Source organism: Neopelma chrysocephalum, unplaced genomic scaffold (genome assembly GCF_003984885.1).
Source record: "Neopelma chrysocephalum unplaced genomic scaffold, ASM398488v2 Primary Assembly neopelma1_96814, whole genome shotgun sequence".
NCBI classification, from domain to species: domain Eukaryota; kingdom Metazoa; phylum Chordata; class Aves; order Passeriformes; family Pipridae; genus Neopelma; species Neopelma chrysocephalum.
The window spans coordinates 1,808,620-1,830,794 of record NW_020925458.1 but is presented as its reverse complement, the minus strand read 5'-3'; the positions used below and the strand labels follow the sequence as shown (position 1 = coordinate 1,830,794).

The 22,175-nt window shown below is 38.5% G+C and overlaps 1 protein-coding gene across 1 annotated transcript; it reads right to left on the bottom strand.

The window, feature by feature from the left end:
- Positions 1–576: 576 nt before the first annotated feature.
- PDCD1LG2 (programmed cell death 1 ligand 2) lies at positions 577–17,299 on the bottom strand. Its single transcript, XM_027709629.1, has 7 exons — positions 17,169–17,299; positions 9,276–9,344; positions 7,400–7,762; positions 6,046–6,330; positions 4,226–4,366; positions 3,409–3,450; positions 577–1,276 (listed from the first exon to the last, which is right to left on the bottom strand). The coding sequence occupies exons 2-7, from the start codon at positions 9,328–9,330 to the stop codon at positions 1,170–1,172; spliced, it is 993 nt and encodes a 330-aa protein (XP_027565430.1). The 5' UTR covers positions 9,331–9,344; positions 17,169–17,299; the 3' UTR covers positions 577–1,169.
- Between the last annotated feature and the right edge of the window lie 4,876 nt (positions 17,300–22,175).

Here is a 22,175-nt window from a genome sequence, read left to right as displayed (position 1 = left end):
CGGTGTGAATGCTGCTGTTCTGGTCTCATAACAGCACTGTAGGTCCGCTTTGTGCTGGATGGAGTAAATAGCTGCACTGGAGAAGCAGTTCCCATCTAAATCTAGAGTAAACACTGTGCAGAAAACATTAACAGATAGCACTCTTCTAAGAGCAAGATAATGACAGAAGTAGTTTCCATGTGAACACCTTTCTTCAGTCCTGTTACATCTATCTTAGTAGAAAACGCAGCTCACCAAAGTCACTGCTCTTTCAAAACAATATGACAAATCTTACCAGTGCCCTTGCTTCACTATCTGGTGGCTATCTAAGATGCAATGTTGGGTGTTTTTTCAATCCTGGCATTCCAGTAATAGGAAGTAAAACAGCCTGTCATGGGAAAGACTCAACTTTTCCTCTGAGGAAAAATGAAATTAGTATTTAAAAATAACCAGTGCAGAAATCTGGCTGAGCTTCATTTTCACTTTTGCTTCCAAATTCCTCTTAAAGAAAATTCTGTTGAATAATCAGTTCAAATGTGAAACTTCTTATTGTCATGTAGCATAGAAACACAGTTCATGTTTTTTTACCTGACTTACTTACAGGGTTTTAAATAGAGAGTGCATTAAAATTCTCTGAAGTTGATTTACTGTTCTTACTGGGATTTTTTTTTTTTTAGTCTATCCTTTGATATAATTTCAACCTCTTATTGCTCTTGTGCTGTGAAATATCTACTACAAGTTGCCATGTTGGTGGGTACTTGTGGTAATTTCTAGTTCAATGTGTTAGAAAGTTTGGAAATGGGATATGGGCATTTAATGATGTCTCTCTAAAGATGACCTGCTTAGACATAAGATAACATTTACAATTTTTATTCAAATTCACACAAAATGTTTGAATCCAAGCACCATTCCTGAGACTGAAGCAGTTAATAAGGGCATTCTTAAACAAAAGTTCCTTGAGCAACAGTAAGTCCAAAAGTAAAGTGTATCAAAAGCACTCAGATGACCTCTTCACAGTGGTAAACCACATCTCATGACAGCATAATTCCCAGTAACTTCAAGATATCTGAAGAGGCATGGCTTTCCATTGCTGAAGTGCAAGTACATCCCCATGAGTTCACTGTTTATCCCAAGGCTAAAGTGCTGTAATTTCCTTTGAAGTCCCCAAAAACAGATACAAGAAGTGCAAATTATGGGATGTAAGATGAAGACTTTTCACAGAACCAAATCTCACTGTCTCTTGAAGCTGTGGCAGTTGACAAGTACAAAGCCTCAGTTTGAGTGTTAGAATCATCTCCTTAAAGAAAGAGAATGAAATAGTATTAGTTTAAAAATTTGCAATAATTTAAGAAAATAAATAACCTGATTTTAACAATTGAGTGGTAAAGAGTGAAAGCTCTGTCTTAATTGTATGCAAATTTTTCTGGGCTTTGCTGAAGTTGCAGTGGCTCCTTAAAACTGTCATAATTTACAAAGACATTTTGTTCCAGTCTTTTCTGAGGTAAGAACTATCTCTATCCATCTCTTTTCTGTAGTCCAAATTCTGAATTTTCTATTACATCAAAGTCATCACTGACTTTCAGCCATATAAATTAAATAACAAAACTGGAATCTGGTTAGAGAACATCCGTGGGAATGCTTATCAGTAAATCTGTGCATCTGATTAAAAGTGTGCAGAACTGGGACTTCAGTGATGAGGTCAAATGTCCTACATATTCAGTTCTGATACAGCTTGAGCTGTAAGTTAAAACTGATGACATTAACAAGCCTTGTTCCCGTAACCAGAGCCATGTGGGTCATTTCCAAGGCACTCTGGTGAACCATCTGTGGCTTTTATGTTTCAACTACCTACCTACTCGTCATGGAAAAAAGGTTCTTTCCAGTGTTTCTTAAAAATATGTGATGCTGAGAAATATAAATATTTGTCATCTGACTTACTGCATGTTGCACAAAGCTTTCGGTCATTAAAATGAAGAAGTAAAACAAAACCACAAAGAGCAGCCTCGTCTCCTTTAATTTCTTCATTTCACTAAGTGCACAGAGGAAGCTATGGCCTATATAGTAAAAAAATTCTGCAACAATAATACAAAAAGCCATGGGAAGCCAGGATATCCTCAGACAATATGCACTGGAATTATGCCTGGACATGCACCAATGCTGTCCTCCAGAATGCTGCTTGCTTTAAGCATGTGTTCATTTGTGCATGGCATAATGCCACTAAAGTTTCACACCATCACATCAGAGCCTTTGACCTGAGCAAGTGCTGATTTCTGAAAGGTGAAAGTGTCTTTCTGAAAGTGTCATTTTGACTGTAGTATCTACCGATGGCAGTGGATCGAACATGCAAACATGACAATCTGTGGTGAATTGGGAATCAGTGAATTCATGCCCTCTTTATCCAATCCCTAGGTTTCACCCACAAAAGTTATTTTTTAAGCTGATGACTTCTTGATGTATTGTTTTAGCAGTCAGAAACATGGGCAGATTCTCAAATAAATCCTGTCCTTGGAAAGGCCCTGACTTGCCTGTTTGTCCAAAAGCTGATATGTATTGTTTCTTCAGGCTGCTTGGCCAGCTGCATCACAATTTTGCTCCATTTTTGCTCACTGGGAGAAAATCATGCCTATACCTGGAGCACATTAGGCAGCCTGAAGGCTGACCTCAATAGGCTGTGTTAGGATCTGCTTGGACGACAAGGAATTACAGCTTAATCCAATACCTCTGTACCTAACACTGGCCACAGCCTCTCTCCTCAGAATGCATTAACCTGTCAGATCTTTTATTTATAGGTAACAAAAATGATTTATATAACTAGATGCTTTAAGAGCTTTCTTATCATATTGCTTTATAGTTTTTTATGGTGCTTTCTTTTTTTCAGTTCATTTTAGTACAGATGCATCCTGACAGTTTTTTACCTTCCTTTTGCAACGTAAAAATTCCTAGAGATGTCTAGGGAAGTCATATGCTCCTAAAATTAGAAGTAGCTCAGGACATGATATAATATTCCAGATAAATGAGGTATCATTTTATTTGTCATTAAGACCTGTAGCCTAATTCAAAATATAACAGACTATTACCACCAAAATCTTGATGCCTTCCAAAACAACCAGCTTTCCATGTGTATCCTACTCAGCCAAGAGTACTAGAACTCCAGTTAGTATACAGAGATGTATGGTGAGCTATGTGTGCAAGTTATTGGTATCTCAGTAAAAAGGAACCAACATCCATAAATTTTTACATTGCCTGTAAGAAAGTAAAAAACTTTAGATACTGTATTTTTAAAAAACTGAGGGAAAAATGAATTTAAACTCAAAACTACCCTCTATTTTGATGTAACATTATCAAGTTGCAATCTACATATTTTTTACAATTTTAGATGTAAGAAAGAAAAATCTGTAAGCATAAATACAAAAACCCCTAATGACTTACTGTTCTCATCTTTTGGGTTAGGGTTCAGTTTTCTTTTCCTGCCTGTTAAAGTAAATATATACAAATTTAGCTTAAACATTTCTAGGCCTGAAAGAAACAATACTATTTAAGTAAACTTTAGGTTAAACTGAGCTTTAAACATATTCAAGTTTGCTATTGTCATACCAAATACATAAATTTTTCTACACTTCTTTTCTTTCACAAATCTTGAGCCAAATTCTGAAGTCATAATGTTAAGACTTTCCTTTCATGACTATAAATACATTTGTCTAAGTTTACCGGAGTCCATTCATATGCAAGAAAATATTAAAATAATAGCGCATTTGCTTTATTGCTTTAGCACTACTGCACTTGCAAACAAGGAAAGAAACACTGTTTGTGATAGTCTAGGATGGCACACCATTTTAGTTACACAGCCTTAATGGAGATGGAAAATAAAAATTCTATGTCATATGCTGTAGCTACAATGTCTTCATAGCTATGAAGAAAACACCATTCAAGCTATGCTTTTACAGCCCTCCCTATCCAAGGCAAAGTTTGTTTTTACAGAATACTAGATAGTATTTACAGAATACTAGCTGGCCAGTTTAAAAAATGTATCTTTCCATGTACCTTGTCTCACATAGGTAACAAGATGAGGAAAACAAAACCCAACTCAAATGATCCAAGATCTCATTTTAGAACATCCTTGTCATCTAGAAATAAAATGTAACCAAAGTCACACAAGTTTGCCTAGTTACCAAAATTTCCTACATGTTGTTCACAGGAAAAATAAAGAAATTGTGAAATTTACTTCACTATCTGAAGTAAAATGTACCTTTTCTGGATTGTCCATTCTTGAATGATTTTCTCTTCTGAAATATTATTAGTGCAGAAAGAAGGACCGCTACAGTCACACATGTGGGGATGATAAATGACATCAGGGATTTTTGTCCACTGTACTGTGTACTCATTAAAGCTGTCAAAATCATGAAAGGAAAGTAAATTTATAACTTACAAAACAGGCATTGTTTATGAAGTTATTGGTTCTGTTTCTCCAGAATCTTGCTCTGACTGAACAAAAGATTCTTTAAAGTTATCAATGTAATGTTTTACACTCATTTTATGGGTACTTTATACTGCAATATTTTTGTAAAAAGCCTTACAAAAAAAGATTCAAATCTCTCATTTCTATGGCACGCAAGTGATCTCTACTGCAACTTATCTGTATCCCACTTCACAGACTCACAGAATCACAAAATAGGACAGGAAGGGATCTCTGGAGATCATGCAGTCCAACCCCCCTTGCCAAGGCAGGGTCACCTAGAGGAAGTGACACAGGAACACATCCAGGTGAGTTTGGATGTCTCCAGAGAGGGAGAATCTACAACCTCCCTGGGCAGCCAGTTCCAGTGCTCTGCCACCCTAAAGGTAAAGAAGTTCTTCCTCGTGCTGATGTGTATCTTGTTGTGTTTTAGTTTGTGGCTGTTACTCTGTGTTATGTCACTGGACACCATTGAAATGAGTCTGGCACCATAGTCTTGACACCCAGCTTTGAGATATTTTATGTGCATTGATGAGATCCCCTCTCACTCTTCTCTTCTCTTCTCTAGACTAAACAGGCCCAGCTCCCTCAATCTTTCCTCATAAAAGAGGTGCTCCAAACTCCAACTCAACTTTGCAGCCCTCCGCTGGACCCTCTCCAATAGCTCCTTGTCTATCTCGTCCTGAGGAACCCAGAACTGAACACACTCCAGATGTGGCCTCCCTAGCGCTGACTAGAGGGGAGGATCACCTCCCTCGACCTGCTGGCCACACTCTTCCCTATGATTCTCAGGATACCATTGTCCCTCCTGGCTGCAGGAGCACACTGCTGACTCATGGACAACTTGTCACCTACCAAGACTCCCAGGTCCTTCACAGCAGAGCTGCTCTCTTTGGGCAGCCCCCAACCTGTGCTGGTACTTGGGATTATTCCTCCCCAGGTGCACTTGCCTCTGTTGAACCTCATTAGGTTTCCCTCCGCCCAACTCTTCAGCCTACCAAGGTTCCACTGAATGGCAGTACAGCCTTCAGGTGTATCAGCCACTCCTCCCCCAGTTTAGTGTCATTAGTAAACTTGCCAAGGGTACATTCTATCCCTTCATCCAGGTCCTTGATAAACTAGCTGAATAAGACTGGATCCAGTACTGATCCCTGGGGAATGCCACTGACTCCAGGCTTTCAACTGGACTCCACTGATGACAACCCTCTGACCTCTGCCATTCAGCCAGTTCTTAATCCACCTCACTGTCCATTCACCTAACTTACATTTCCTGACCTACGAGGATGTTATGGGAGACATGTCAAGGTAGACAACAAGGTAAACCAATTAATTAGGAGTCTATCAAGGAAGACACCGGTGCAGCTGAAAAAATTCCCTCTGTACTGGCAGACAAATAAGGGGAGCTACCCTAAAATTAAAATTAGAATATATAGAATACAGACTGACTTGTTGAAGTGTAAACCAGCTGAGACTTCATAGACATCAATAATATTGACTTGTTTAGTTTCCTGAGCATCGATACTACACTGTTTTCTAGAACTGAATTTCAGTGATGGATTATAGAATATGATGTATGATGTATATGACCTATCCAGGTTAAAGGTGATACAAACCTGAAGTGGAAATATGAGCTGAAGTTTCTCCATTCAGTTCTTTATTCCAGAACACACAGCTGTAGTTCTCACTCATATTTGGTTTGAATGTCAGGATGCTGGTGACATTGTAAAGGCCATCTGCAGTCAGTGTATAGGTGGTATTTGCAGGTCCACTGAGGTTGAAGTTCTTCTCATTTTGCCAAAAAACCTCCGCCAGAGGAAAGCCTTCTGACTGGCACATAAAAACAAACATGTCTTCACCTGGTTTTCTCATTACTTGAGTGTTTATTCTCTTGTAGGATGCTGCATAAGAAGTTGTTGAGTGAAATTGTTGTATGCAACAATAGTAATTTTCCCACTTCACTTTTCTTCCTTCCCTTTAATGCCACATATTGTCTATGGCTGAATCTGAGGGAAACTTATTTAAAATGATGAAGGATGTTTTGTATAGCAATGCAGTATTCATTATTCAATCCTTACCACGCCTACATCAACAGAATGTACTCCACTACTTTATACAAGGCAGCTGCTGACACTAAATTTATTATATATCAATACAAAGGACACAAGTGAAGACTCATAGGACTCTATTTTCACTTTTTGAATATGCCACTTCAAGAAAAAGGCTGATTTTAATGTTTGTTTTACCACAGCTTATAAATAGTGTGATATTTTCATTATATTAGAACAAAATTGACTTTTCAGGGAAACCAATGGGAGTTTTAAGAATGACTGTGTCCATTTTTGCATTTGACAAAGGTTGTTATTTAGATGTCTGGGTAGGAAATTAATGCTGCCTTGTGTCACATGGACATGCGTGGGAAACACCAGAGGTCTTTCCAAGGACTGGTCTCTCGTGCTGTCCAGTAACATCTGCCTTTATTACTAATGTCCATTTGGCTTTGATGAACACAGAAAATCACGTGTCCTTGCTCTGGGAGCTGCAGCCACTTAGGGAATTCCCAAGCACATGGGTAGTTGCAGCAGTGCTCATAAGTGTATTAGAGCACCTCTGAGAAACTTCTGGGAATGGCCCAAGGTAGCCCAACAAGGCAGGAGATCAAATGAGAGTTGGGAGGTGGTGACACTGGAGAAGAGGGTGTGGAAAGAAGGAGGAAGGATGAAGGATGGATGGAGAAAAAATGCTGTCCCTCTCTGGCACAGGCTGCTCCTGGAGAAGCTCAGCTGGCCATTGAACCAAAGACTAGTCAGCAATAACACAACTGCTTTGGTTCAGCTGAGGGCTGAGCACAGGGTCTTCATGAGAGAATTAGCCACAAATTCCTTCAAAGTAATCAATTTCTACAAGCTTCTAGGAATTTAGTAGGCACATCTCAATGAATATATACTTACATTCAATTCAACCACTAACCTTTTACTTCCAAAGTAATATACTTGTAGTCCACACCCCGGTAGTTAATGAGACAAAGATATGATCCTGCATCTGTGATCTTCACACTGATGATCTCAAGAATAGCTCGTCCCAGCTTCAATTCACTGTGCAGAAGTGATGCTCTTCCTATGTAATCAGGATGTTGGGATGGAGGGACTGCCTTCCCATTGCGGAGTGTGTACACCTCTTTTGATTTCAACCAGCCTGGCCTTTTCTGCTCCCAAACAACAGTTAGGAGTTCTAGATTTACTGAGCCATTCACAGGGAATCTGCACTCCATGGTCACATTGTTCCCATACTCTGCAATGTAGAGCTGTTGAGGAACTTCAACTGTAAATAAAGCTACATGAAAAAAAGAAAACCGTTTCATTTTTTGTATTAAAATGTGTTCTGATTTTCCTTAAATTTGGGCGATACTGTGTCAGGTAGTCAGGCATATGGTTACCAGTTTGACTGAACACTTTAAGCATTTTTTGTTCATACTCACATTAACATTTTTAGTTAATATAATTACCATATAGTAATTATAGCAAATGATCTGTATTGGTTACAGAATCAGAAAGATAAGGAGAAAATGAGCAAGTTTTTTTTTCACATTTTATAACTAACTTCAAGCTCAGCCAGTGATTACACAGGAAGCACTTTTATGATACTGTGATGGTCTCTTATATGTCCTAAGATTCTAGTTAAAACGACAGTTAATTGTGGAAACAGTAAATTTAATTTCATTTCATCCTTTACAAAAAGAAATATCAATGTAGTTCCTGTGAAAGAGAGTTGCACTGGATAAGCATGTATGGCTTGGAAGATCTGCTATGTAGCAATTACAGTCTCCTACAAGCCTGAAACCATGTGAATATCATTCAATCCCATGTAATTTCTCAGATACATGCAACAGTATTACAGAAAATATATAAAAATAATCTTCACCATTTACCCAATATGAAATACATATTTTTATGAATAGTTTACAATTTTGAGGTGAAAAGACAACGCAGAAAGAATCGAGCCTTGCAGAATATACCATCTAAGGAGTCTTTCTGCTGTGCCTTTTGCAACCGGACTTGCCTCTCTCGTATTGGCCTTTTTAGCCACCAACGCGCTTGCAACAAACATGGGTAGAGCCCTTCCCAAATCTTCGTTCGCGAAGCCTAGCCATGATGATGACAATTTTAAGGTGTACTTGATAAAGCAGAGTTATTTACAATACATCATTCAAAATACGTTGTTACTACTTTCTGTATTGGATGTACTATATATTGGTAGATTTAATTCAGAAGCACTTGGAAGTATTGATTACAACATTCCAAAGAGAAGACCATGCAACTGTTTATGCATTCCTTTTATTGTATGTGTTTGTGAAATAGTTGCAGGGAAAACTTCAATTCCTCTTATAAATGTTTGTTTATTCACTCTAATACAACTGTAATGAGGGGAAAATTATATGAAAATATGAAAAAATACCAAGACCCTTCTGAGTTTTAGTCAAGCTGCTCCTCCTACAGGCATGCACAGGGGAACATAGGTGGTTTGACTTCACTTTGCCTCACACTGAGGTTGTTCTATTTCCCAGTGGGTGTGGGTTGCTTTGGTCATCCTCCCTCTCACAGCCATGGCTGCTGATGCTGGACACCTCAGCTGTCAATACGCAATACGTTAAAGAAGCTTGATTGTGGAAAGTGATGGACATCTGTCCTGTGCTCAGTTAGTGCCAGTGCCTTCTGTAAGACATTGGAAAGCAAAGGCTCCAGACACTACTGGCCATTCATGCAAGTATTGTCAGAGGTGCTGAAGCCCACATACTAAGGGCTGCATTGATTCTGCTGATGGAATTGAAAGACAGTTTCTCTCTCACCTGACACCATGGAGAGCTGTGTATCCAGCAACAGAATTGTGAGGATCTGAAACATTTTCTCAGGTGGACCTGAAACAAAAGTAGGATTGCATCAGAACTTGCAACAACTACCTTTTCCTGCTGAAGCAGATCAGAGCCATGCTAGCCTTCAAAACCCATCACATTGCTCATAAACAGCAAAAATAGAACCAAACACTAGGCTACCAGAAGAAACAAGGAAAATCCTGACTAAAGCAATTCATGCACACACACAGAGTATGAACCAATGGCAATGAACCAGTAGCAACAAGGGGAAATAAAATATTTCCACAACTTCACCCATGACGTTTTCAGAATCTGTAGCTTGCAGGCCGCCTTAAATAGTCTGAGAGGGCAATGCTTTTACATGTTTTACTGCTTGTGAATAATAAAAATCAATTGCAATTAACATCTCACATGCTGGAGAGCTCCATAAACATGCACAAGGGGATTTTTAAACTGTCTGCACTAACACCTGATCAGTTTACAAGACCACTAACCCTGATTTTGTTTCAACTTTGCTTTGCATACTTTTTTTCAGATTCTTATTGTCTGAATTCTTTAACCTAAAGACCAGCAGATACCTGGAACTTATTGTGAGGTAGTGGAAATCTCAGGATGGATAAATTACAGTTTGCTTCAGAATGGATTGGAATGAAGACTTACTGCTGCTAATTCTTTCACTTTGCACATATCAGTGCCTGATGTGTACAAAGTGCCTTGTGTTGCCGATAGTAAACCCACAGGCCTGGAATAATGCAAAAGGAGAAAGTACAGTTTTAGAGTGAGTATATTCCTGTTCCAGTAGCAAGCAAACTATTAACTATTTTTCATACTTTTATATACAGATCAACATAAGTAAAAGGAAAAAAAACAAATAAACAAAAACCAGAAGAAAAATTTCTAACAAAACTAATAAGATAATAGAAAAGAAGGAAGAACTACTTTGAATAAAGTGTGCTAACATACAGTATAACCTGAAAAAATAGTGAAGAATATCCAGAAATAAGATGTAAGGAAGTAAAGAAGAGAAGGAGCACTTTTAGACTTCCCCAGAGCTAGACTAACTGGAGGAGGGGTTTAATTTTACTGTGGTGTTCTTTTGTGGCTCAGCTTGAAACAGCCTTTTTCCAATCTTCTCAGGTGCTGCATTTCTCTCATTGTTTCTACCTTTGAGCTCTCAGTACCTCAGAAAGTGAGGCTCAAGTTTTAGAAAATTAACAGCCAAGATTATAGGATCTAGTTGATCAAGGGAAGGCAGTTGATGTAATCTTTTTGAATTCTTTTGGTATGTGTCTCGCAGTATCCTTTTGGACAAAATATCCAGGACACAACTGGATAAAGACATCATGAAGTGGATGAGCAACTGGCTCATGGGGCAAGCACAGAGGGTAATAGTGAATGGGGTAACATCAGACTGGTGACCTGTCACTAGTGGGGCTTCATCTTGGGCCCTGTGACCTTCAATATCTTCATAAATTATTTGGATGCAGGACTCGAAGGGATACTAAGCAAGTTTGAGGATGACACAAAACTCAGAGGAGCTGTTGACTCTCTCGAAGGCAGGGAGGCCCTGCAGAGAGACCTCGATAAGTTAGAGGACTGGGCAATCATGAACTGTATGAAGTTTAACCAGGGAAAGTGCTGGATTCTGCACCTGGAATGGGACAACCCTGGATGTCTGTACAGGCTGGGGAATGAGATGCTGGAAACATGTGCTGTGGAAAGGGACCCGGGGGTCCTGGTCAATGGCAAATTGAATCTGAGTCAGCAGTGCCCTGGAGCCAGGAGGGCCAAGCATGTCCTGGGGGCATCAAGCAAAGCATCGCCAGCCGGTCGAGGGAGGGGATTGTCCCGCTCTGCTCTGCACTGATGCAGTGTCACCTTGAGTATTGTGTGCAGTTTGGGACACCACAATGTAAGGAATATATTAAGCTCTTAGAGAACCTTCAAAGGAGGACAATAAAGATGGTGAAAGGCCTTTAGAGGAAGCTGTATGAAGAGCAGCTGAGGTCACTTGGTGTGTTCACCCTGGAGAAGAGGAGACTGAGGGGAGACCTCGTTGCAGTTTACAACTTGCTCATGAGGGGAGGAAGAGGGGCAGGCACTGATCTCTTCTCTGTGGTGACCAGGGACAGAACCCAAGGGAAAGGCCTGAAATTGTGTCAGGGGAGGTCTAGGTTGGCTATTAGAAAAAAGTTCTTCCCCCAGAGGGTGGTTGGGCACTAGAACAGGCTCATCAAGGAAATGGTCACAGCACCAGACGTGTCTGAATTCAAGAAGCATTTGGACAATGCTCTCAGGCACATGGTGGGACTCTTGGTTATGGTCATGTGCAGGGCCAGGAGTTCGACTTGATGACCTTGTGGGTCCCTTCCTACTCAGCATATTCAGTGATCCTGTAACTTTTTTGGGAAATTTAGACGTAGTCATTTGATGTCACAGATAAAGGTGGATATGCAAACTACCATAAGCAGACTTATTACTTGTAAATGAACGCTAGTTACTTTTATCAGAGGACTGACTGAGTTGCCACTACTTAATGTGTGATGAATGGTAATTACTTTAGCTGTATGAGAAAGGAGCTAATAAACATTATCAGTGTCAGTATCTCAATTTTCTGGATGCAGAAGACTCTACTGCCCTGATAGCCACGTTAAATTTCACTCATGGAGCCACCATAGGAAACTATGTTTCACACTTAATACTATAAAGAAATTTACCATCCTCAGTCTCCTGCTATGCTCACTTCTCTATACAGCTTACCTAGAAGCAGGTAGACATAGTGGAAAGAACTGAGTGAAGAACGAAACAATATTTCACATCAATATTTAGATCCCTGAATTAGCCTTATGTGAGACATTTGAGGTAATCCACTCCCTTTTTATAGCTTGAAGTACATTGAGAATGTAGAGTGTGTTTATTTCATAATGTAGAGCATGGGACTTTTTTAAATATACCTATTACTGAGGGTAAAATGATAGAACAAAAATGAGGGGAAGCATAATTAAAGCCCCAGCAGATAGAAATCATAGCTATTAAATATCAAGTAAATCTTGCCTGACCAGATGGATTAGCTTGAGAAGAGCATTGCACATAACATAAATAAATAAAAGAACCCAAATGCAAAAACATTTTCCCTTGTGATACCAAAAGCAGAGTCATGAGATGCTTATGGGGATCAGAAGAGATCTGTATTAGAATAATCAAGGATCTATTAGCATGGATCTCTATTAGAAGGATAAAGGATCTGTCAGCAAGGATCTGTGTTAGAAGACATCCTTCTTTATTTCCACGATCTCACTAGCAGACATCAATCTGTTTTGCAACCTCAATGCAATCTACCCATGCACTTAATCATGTGACTCTGCTGCCTGACACACATACATAGAGAAATCTGCACCAGGGTCTGGAAGGTGATTTCTTCTGAGCTTGCACTACCAAACCTTCATGCTGTTACAGAATAGCCCCTGTTTTCTCTCTGTTTTTTAAAACGTATGGCATGCCCAGCTATGCAATAGTCCTTGTACACAACTATCCTAACAAGCTTATGCACAGCACATATTTTTTTTTCCTTTAATCAAAAGGCCATTTCTAAAGCATTTTCATCAATTTCATAGGGATATAACAAAGGAATGCTGCAGTATAAAATCAGCACTTAATGGTTCTGGCAGCAAAGTAAGGAATTGAAAATACATATCTGACAGCATGAAGAAGTTGCAGCAACAATTCAGTTGCTGAAGTTTCAACAGCAATTCAGATCTGGCCAGTAAATTAATTTCTCAGACCAACTTGCAGAAGAAAAAGCAAGTTTTCACACAGTGCTGTGTGATTATGAAAATCAAGCTGAAAAAACTGTGAGGGTTGAGGTGATGAAAAGCATCACATCAACATCTAAAAATCATCATGGCTTTTTATGAGTTGTAATAGCTTCAGTGAAGATGTGGGGCCCAAGACTAATAATTTGAATGGGAACAAAGAAAACAAGAGTATGACTATGAATGGGAGAAAGGAGGAATATAATTTTCTCTCTTTATACAGTTTTTTTTGGTTTACTGGAAATACTAAGTTGAAACCCATACTTGACTTTCACTGGCCCACAAGGAACATATTCTGGTAAGTTTTCTTAGTGAATGATGAGTGAAATCTAGATGGCAATGATAAAAAATTGCTAAAGTTCTGCCAAAGAGCTGTTTTAGAAGGATCAAGGAGCCGTTAGCATAATATCTGCTAACATATATAATAGCATGATATATGCTAATGTGATATATTAGCATAATAGCACCAAAGCTCAAAACCACACAATGTATTGTTTTCCTGGTTTTGATTCAGCTGATCATGCCTGTGACTTTAGTCCTGACCCCAGCTCACATACCCACAGAGATTATAACACTCATCTCCAGAAAAAAGTAATTTTTGGTTAGTGGAATGCCTCACTCCACATAAAATCTCAAGTGGTTGGTTGCCCAAAATCCTTCTGGTAAGGAGTAAGAAGGATATTTCTTGTTCCCTCAGAAAATTTAGACTCAGCATTCCCATTTCAAATTGCACAAGCTGTATGCTCCAGGCAAAAATATTGTTCAATTTTCAACATAATGTATAGACTTCATTCAATTCTACAGACACAGGTGAAGAGTTGTTCATCCTGACAGACCTGTATTTTATGAGGATGCTCTCAGGAACTGAAATTGGTAGTAAAATGGGAACATCAAACTCCTATATGCTTAAACCATAAAGCTCTTGAGCAAAAGCTGGGATAGTTCTTTTAAGTAGCTGTGCTTTGTGTAAATCTCTTTGGTATATGTTTATTGTTATGGCTACTGGATCTTATTTTCAGGGAAGACTCTGAAGTACATGTGAACTACAGTGAGTTGTCGAGTGAGGTAGGCACTAGTCTATCATGGTCATAAGCATTAGGACTGATTTGGCCTCAGTTAGGGAAAACTGTCACCATGTTGATAAATTAAGTTTACAAGAAGTTTTGTAAAGCAAAGGAACATAAAGATCACAGAATATTTTGCAACCTACTCTTAATAATAAAGATTGAAAGCCGTATCTGAATAATGTAAATTAAATTCTATTCCTTTGATCCATGTATCCTGAAATATCATAATGCTTTTCTTAAATAAAAGGAGCATCTTAGTATAAGACCCTCTAGAACCACCTTTGCTTAGTAGCCTTGCTATAATTGTCCCTGCTAATTGCAGGGGGATTGGAATAATTGGCTCTTAAAGGTTCTTTCCAGCCCAAATCATTCTATGGTTCTACAATTGTTCCCAACACAAGAATAACAAAGGATCATATGCTGAACAAATCTTTATGCTGTCCACCAAACAAACACAACCAGAAGCACAGTCAGTGACTCAGGGACCTTCTAGTCTAGCAAATCATGGAAAACCCTTTCCTGGAAACATCATTTCAGCTATTAAAATATTTGTATTCCAGCAAATGGATAATTAAGAACAGTGAATTCATTTGGCATTCACATAATGAAACTTAGCAGCATTAAGCAAGGAGGGTTTGTAGACCAATAACTTCCACTAGAATAATCAGAACTGCTGGAAAAGCTAAACAAGCTTTCAAGCCCATCAAATTTTCTCCAGGTTTAAAGCAGAAGACAAATGAACACAGAAGTTCACAATAATTGCTCAGATTTCACTCTGAAAGAACAAAAGATTAAAGGACTAACGAAAGGGGTTTTGGTTCTTTTAAAGTTTAATGGGTATGGGTATTTTAGACAGACCCTTGTTTGTATTGTATTTCCCTGCAGACCAAGTTATCCCATTGACAGCACTTATAACATGATCATGCTCAATTTTGGCTGGTATAACACAGGTGTTCTTACAAAATTACTGGAAGGAACCAGGGACATTGCACTCCACAACTCCCACTGGGAGGAGGATGGTAATGTCACTAGGCTGGCCAGGTGGCCTGTGTCCACCTCCACATGAACTGTCAAGTACACTTTAGCTAACAAGGTATTGCAAGTGGTCTGAAAGACTGATAAGGAATCCTTAGCTAGCAGACTAGATTTGAAACACCAATATTGCAAATTATTTGTTCATTCCTACATTCAAAATTTTTGCTCTACTGCTGATATACTCTGTAACATTACAGAGATCAGCTCAGGTCACTCTTTTCCTATTCCCTCTCCTTCTAGGGTCTTTGTCTTTTATACTGCAAAGGTAGAACCTGTAGAAAACACAGCACAGTGCCCTCTGGAAATATTCCAAAATAACAAACTCATCCGAATACCAGAAGCAATCCAGCTCCGTTAACATGGCATCCTACTTGGCTCCATTTGACTCTTTCTGCATGAAACGGAGTTTTATGTTGACTTAGAAAAGAGAGTATCTTGTCATACACCTATGTACACTGCAAAAGATTGAGGGGTCCTAGTCACTGTTTGTTTTGTCTTTCTCTGTTACTGAAACTCCCTTTTCTTCTGTGCATCTGCAATTTAAAAAGCTTCCTTCCAACACTATCACATGTGCAAAAAGGCACAACATTTTTGACATCCTCATGGATCCAGTTCTAAAAAACAAAAAAAAAGTGGAAAAAAAAATCCTAGGTCAAAAAATAAACCACAAAAAAGCAGCATTAGATCCTCATACAAACTACATCTGTTCTATATCTCATCATCAGAAAGAAGGTACTTTGTGTCCATGAGGAATTTCATACAAAAACCTAACCATGCATATTAAAATTTGTTCAAAGTCTATTTCTCATGCCCATCTCAGTAAATTCTGTGGACATAGTCTTTTGCCCTCATTCCCTCCAACCCACTTCATCCACATACCTTCTCATCTGCTGTTTTTCCTCTGCTTTTCCACACTTGTTGCAGTGTCTCATTGCCCACATCACTCACAGTCAATTTATTGTTGGGACCATTGCTTTGCTTCTGATGCTCACCTATGACAGCCTATTTGCCTCATTTCAGTCTGCTCTCCATCTCACTTCGTCTTTCAAGTGAAGAGATAATTTCTCACATCCTCATTAGCTCACACCTTCTGTGAATTCTCACTTTCACTACATTGTTTAACTGTCACCTGTTATATCTTTTCCACTGTTACTTTTTTTTGTTCAAAAATACAATCATTGTCAAATACAATAATTCCAATACAACCTCAAAAAATACTTTTTTTCCATAGATACTAGGATAGGATTGGGATGAAATTTTGTTACAGAAAACATTATCACATTTAAAATGCATCTGTGTATTCTACGGAACACACACCTTTCAGCTCTTAGCAGCAGCACTGAACAGTACAGGCTAACACTGTGACACGATATACTGCAAATTTTCCTTAATTTCTTCAACTTCTACAGAAAGAAAGACTTTTCAGAGAGGCACAAGAAATTCTCCTCTTCATAGCCTGTGCTCCTCTTGGGATGCAGAAGGTGAAAATCTGCAGACTAGCTGTACAATCAAAACAACCCACTGCCTGCAGGTAGTGGATTAAAAACAACCAAAAGAAAGTAAACAGGAACACAAAGATATAAATATATACAGAGTTTTTTTCTCCGTTTGACTCTTCCCTGAAATTCAGAACAAAATATTTGCTGACAGCTACATCCTGGTGCATAAGCTGAAGAGTTCAGCAGCACTGCTTATGCATTTGTCTGTGACAGAAGATTGAATTGCAAGACAAGTTCAGCTTCTAAAACTAGGTTTTAGTTGCATTGAAGTTGTATGGACCTGTGTTTCAGGATCTGGGACTTAGCTATCTCTGGTTCAGAATCAGTCTACACCCCAGAAACAACAGGAAAATTACTTAATTTAAGCAAATCTTAAGAAACTAGGAAAAAAATCTGCAAGCCATTAGTTAGAAATACATTAAATATCAATCTGCATTTTATCATTGTTATACTCACATCAGATCTTTATGCAGTCATTGGAGAATCCAGTTCATGCAGTTAAGATTTTCAAAGTTATACAAAGTATCTCTATCCTATCTGCACAATAGCAGAAACCACCCTAGTCTCATGACCAGTGCGTATGCAACACGCACTGACAGCACAGCTTGTAGGCTGATCTTATTCATGCTTCATGGCACAAAACAACTGACTTTTAAAAGGAAATCACCAAGTTTGTTAGGATGTTGTTAGCAGTTCCAGTTTCATTTTGATGTTTCATGCTGAATATACTCTGAGGTCAGTTCTCTGCATTGCTGAGAATTCGTATCCAAAAAAATTATACAAAGCATTCTATAAAATTTATATGCTCAAATTCTGCTTTTAATTACACTCATAACTTTTTGCTGGGTTTATACCTCTTTAGAGAAGTATACAGCCTTGGCATGTGAACTTGCATTTACTAGGACTGTTCTGCATTCATGAAACTATCAAGGTACATATTCTTAGTTTTCATCAGACTAATTTTACAAGAATTCCTCTAGTGATTACCCAGCATTTGCAGCACATATTTTGTGTTTTCATATATATTGATATTATTACAAAACAAAACAAAACAAAACAAGAGGATAATCAAACACTCCAATGAGGCTGTGAATCTCTGTCCTTATCTTACAAATATATCAAACTTGACAGCACAAAGCCTGAGCATTTGGATTTAAGCTGGCACCACTTTGAGTGTGAGGTTGGACTCAGTGACTGACAGATCTTCTTTCCAACATAAAAGTTTCTCTTCTATTAAACAGCCTTATCAAGGGATGTATCTGTTCATTTTTCATCACTCTATCTTTTAATTTGTGATGACATCATGATTGGGTGACATAAAAGAGGATACAAAGTCTTCCTAGGTTTCTTGATGCATTGGTGCTACAGGTCAGACACACATACTCTTTTGTCTCCAGTTAGCTCCTTATCACTTGGGAGAATTGTGTTCTACCTCCACACAAATAATGATTGTGGCTTTAGTCCTGTGAATCCTGTCTGGTTTGGAATGATGTGTGATGATTGCCTGCCTCACAGTTCCAGACTGAGTCAGACTGTGAAATCATGTCTACTGCTGCCTAGTGCACCTTTTTTTCCTTAGTATACTTACCCCGTGTAGCCCTGTCACATAAAGTAACTCCTCAGTAGTGTCCCCTTTCCCCAGAAAAGCTCCTATGACCTCTTTGGCAGCTGTTAGGAGTCAAGGATTTGGATGACTGGACACTTGAAGAGGAGAGAAAAGCCCACAAGATTAGGGTTGAGGTTGATCTATGATTTACAATTAAAATCAAGTTAGGCCTTATGATGGCCTAATACTTTCAGTAAAAGCAAAAGGGAAAAGATGGCAAAAAACCTGAGATCTGTGCTCTTTTTGTAAGTATGGGAGAGCAGGGGAATTGAATCTTCCTAAGGCTCTTCTTCCTGGCCGGTGATTGCCTGCCTACTGTTTCTCTTAACTCCATCTTCACCCTCCACCTGCTGCCAATTCTCAAAGGCCTTGTCTGTTTTTTGGCCTTCTACAAGACAAATAGCCTATTTAGGGAGAAGTATTTATGCAAACACACCTTTCAATTAAGAACTTTTTTAAAAGGATTTATTAATGGTAAAAATGAAGAAATAAAGAAAAAAAAATACAGGATGTGTAGGTCATGCAGATCCCTTGAGCGTTCTGAGGTAGTAAAGGCTCTGCCGGAGCCACTGTAAAAGACGGATATCCCAGCTCAAGTCATGGTGCTTCCTAGTAAATGTTGTTGCAGAATACCAGAGTCCTACCATGTGACACTCTCTGCATATAGACACCTTGTTTTGTAGATTGCATTGTTTTGTTCCTTCTCTTTTAATTAGCCCTTATCTTGCCTACTCCCTCCACAACTTCCTCACTTGTTTAATGAGGAATCTCTACCTCCCCTGCATCCAAGTGTCTAGTTTCTCAGAAGTTACTATGACTTCTTTCAAAAGGAAAACAAAAGTGTTCCTTGTTCTCTTCCCACCTGACAGAAGAGGAACCCCAAAGTTGCTTCACAATCACCATCACTGCCTTTTACTCATTCTAAGGCAATACAAGAGGTTTTCTTCATGGGTTCCCATTTTGGGATAGGGAGAAAGCTCAGTGCAATTGCCCAAGAGTCAGTGACCCACCTTGGGCACATCATGAACCCAGCAGTATCTCACAGGTACTTGACTGGGATAATATTTGCAGGACCAGAGAAATATAGAGAGGAAGACTGGGAATTAGGGGGAAGATGCTGTAGAACTAGAAGTCCTACTGCTAACATCTGCAAAAGTAAGAATTCTAGTGTTAATATCTCTGCTATTTTGCTGGTTAGCCTATACTAATGATGCACCATTGGTATGTGTCCTTCAAGGATGTTAAGGTTACTTTTTTGGCCGAAGGGAAAAGGGACACACATCCTGCTGGTTCTGCTCCGTGAAGAGCCCTGCAAGTCAACAGCAATGTTTCTGTTTTATTAATTATTGGTTGTTTAATGTAATTGTTATTAGCAAACGCATTCATATTCTACAAAATAAGGTGCCACATCACAAAACAGGCCACCAGACTGGTTCATAGTTACATTTTTCAAATGAATGAGTCCTGAACTCAAATATCAATAAGCCAATTTAGATTGTGCATATGAACCAGGCTTTTATGAGCACTTTTGGAAATCTAATAATGCCTGGCCATTAGGAAGCAAAATGCAGCTTACTGAAGCTAGGCCTAGTCTAGCTTCCTGCTGGATGTTATTTTCCGGATATCCAGAAACACTGAAGTAGCACACAAACATTTTTAACTGAAGGAAAAAATACTATTACACATAAAGTGCTTAACTACATTTTTAGGTTAGGATAGGAAGGATTTCCTCTTATCTAGTTCTTGTGACATACATTTGTTGTACTTTCACCTAGGTATATATTCTCCCTCTGTCATGAGTGGAAAATAACTGAGCTGAAAGCACTCATGGCATTGGAGGATAAACATGTGGGCCTGTCTCCCCATATTCATAATAACGAAGCCAAGGGACTTGGCTTATCCTAGAAGCTTAATTTGGAAAGTTACTAAAATTAGATTAGACAAGTTCTGGTTCATATTTCAGAGAAGTATAAAGTACAGCTTATTTAGAGAGGACAGCTCTTTTCATCTTATCTGCTATTCACCACACATCCTGCTCTTCTAGGGAAGGAGCAAAATTTCACACTTCCTATCAACCACTCAGGAATTCAACCACTGTTATTTTAGATGTTGGGGTTTAGCTACAGAATTTAAAACTATATTTTTGTCCCCTCATTTCATTATATTACTCATCTGATATACAGCATTTTCAACAGTAACTTACCCTTTCTCCTGCTGGGAAAAGAGAAATGCAACAGTTCTTTTTGTTTGGTGGAGTTTGATAAAGACATAAAATTCAGTTCCATGACACTAAGCATGCACTAACAGCACTTCTTTGCAAAGGCTGATAATAACTAAAAGGAGCAGACTCCTACTTTATTATGCACACAGCTATTGCAATCTCAAAGACGAAGTAGAAAATTAAGGGGTTAATTGTCTGGAAGGGAAATCACTTATGTGGTGATGTGATTCTATATTTGTGTGTTGAGGAGAGTCAGTTCTTTGTCTACAAATGGCCCTGATATTTCCAAAACCATTTTTGTACTCTGTAGATAATTGAAAATTGGCTATCACCTTCAGTGACACCCAGACTACGGCCTCAAGAAGTGTGTTGGGAAACACACACAGGAGGGGATGTTCAATGTCAAGAATTAGTATCAGAATATGCAAGCTCTGCAATGAATTAAGGAAATTACTTTATAGTAATTGTTTTACTTAACTAGGATCTACCAACTCCATTATGGTTATATGACACATTTTTCTATCATATTATATATCCTACAGCTCGCTGAGATATACTAAACACAACCTTACATTAGCTTGATTGAATAGTGCCAGCAGTGAAACCCTGGGCTGAGGACTGCATTCACATTCCTAGGACTGCACAACAAACTTATTTTAAACAGAAAAATAATAGCCAAATCCAATGAGATTCCAGTTCTCCACCATCTCTTCTTTGTGGGAGCCATCAGTGGGATGACACAGGTGTAGACACTCTTCTACACTCAAATCTTGCATTTTTATTTTCCCAGAAAAAGTGCAAGAGTGCTTACTCTACGTACTTACAAGTCAAGGAGAGCAGGGAAAAACACAAGAAAAACAAAACTTGTTTTATTAAAAAAAATATAATTGTGAATATCATTGCAATAAATAATTTTCACCTCTGTATGACCACCCCAAAAAAGCTATGTATCTAGCAAAATGTAACATAACCATAACTTAAGAAATGGGATCCAGGAGCATGTTTCCTCTGCATTTCTGAAGTAATCACATATATCACATGTATTTCATGTCCTAGAAGTAAGAAGGTTTTCTTTCTTCTATTCCCAAGATGAAGAAAAAAGCCTCCAAAACAAGAGCTCTTCTTTCTGAATGTCTAAACAGTTGCATTATCCCCAAATTGTAAATCAGGAAAGTAATGAGCAGTAACCAAGCAGTGCCAGATATATTACAGGGAAATTTAATTACCAAAACACTTTTAAGAAGAAGAGACCAAAAAGCTCAGTATTATTTAATTTCTAAACCATAGTTGCCAAGAGGGTTACAGCACTTTTTTAGGCTTAGCTATGAGTAATCTGGTATTTTAAGGACAGAAAATGCCCTGAATGTATGGCATCTTGTCTTGTTATACCATTATCTTTTATGAGGATCAAAGTATTGAAAAAATTCTTTAAAAGCTGGAAAAAAAAATGTCTGCAGGAAATTGAGAGCTCAGGTGAGGAAGGAAAAAAAATGTCCAGAAGATGACCTATCAAGAACTAGCTATGAAGTTCATGATGGTCATAGACCTAAAGTGCTTTACCTTAAAGACATTTTCAATAAAATGTGTCTTGGAAAAACACATTTGCCTAAACTTGTAAGGTAGAAACTTGGATATT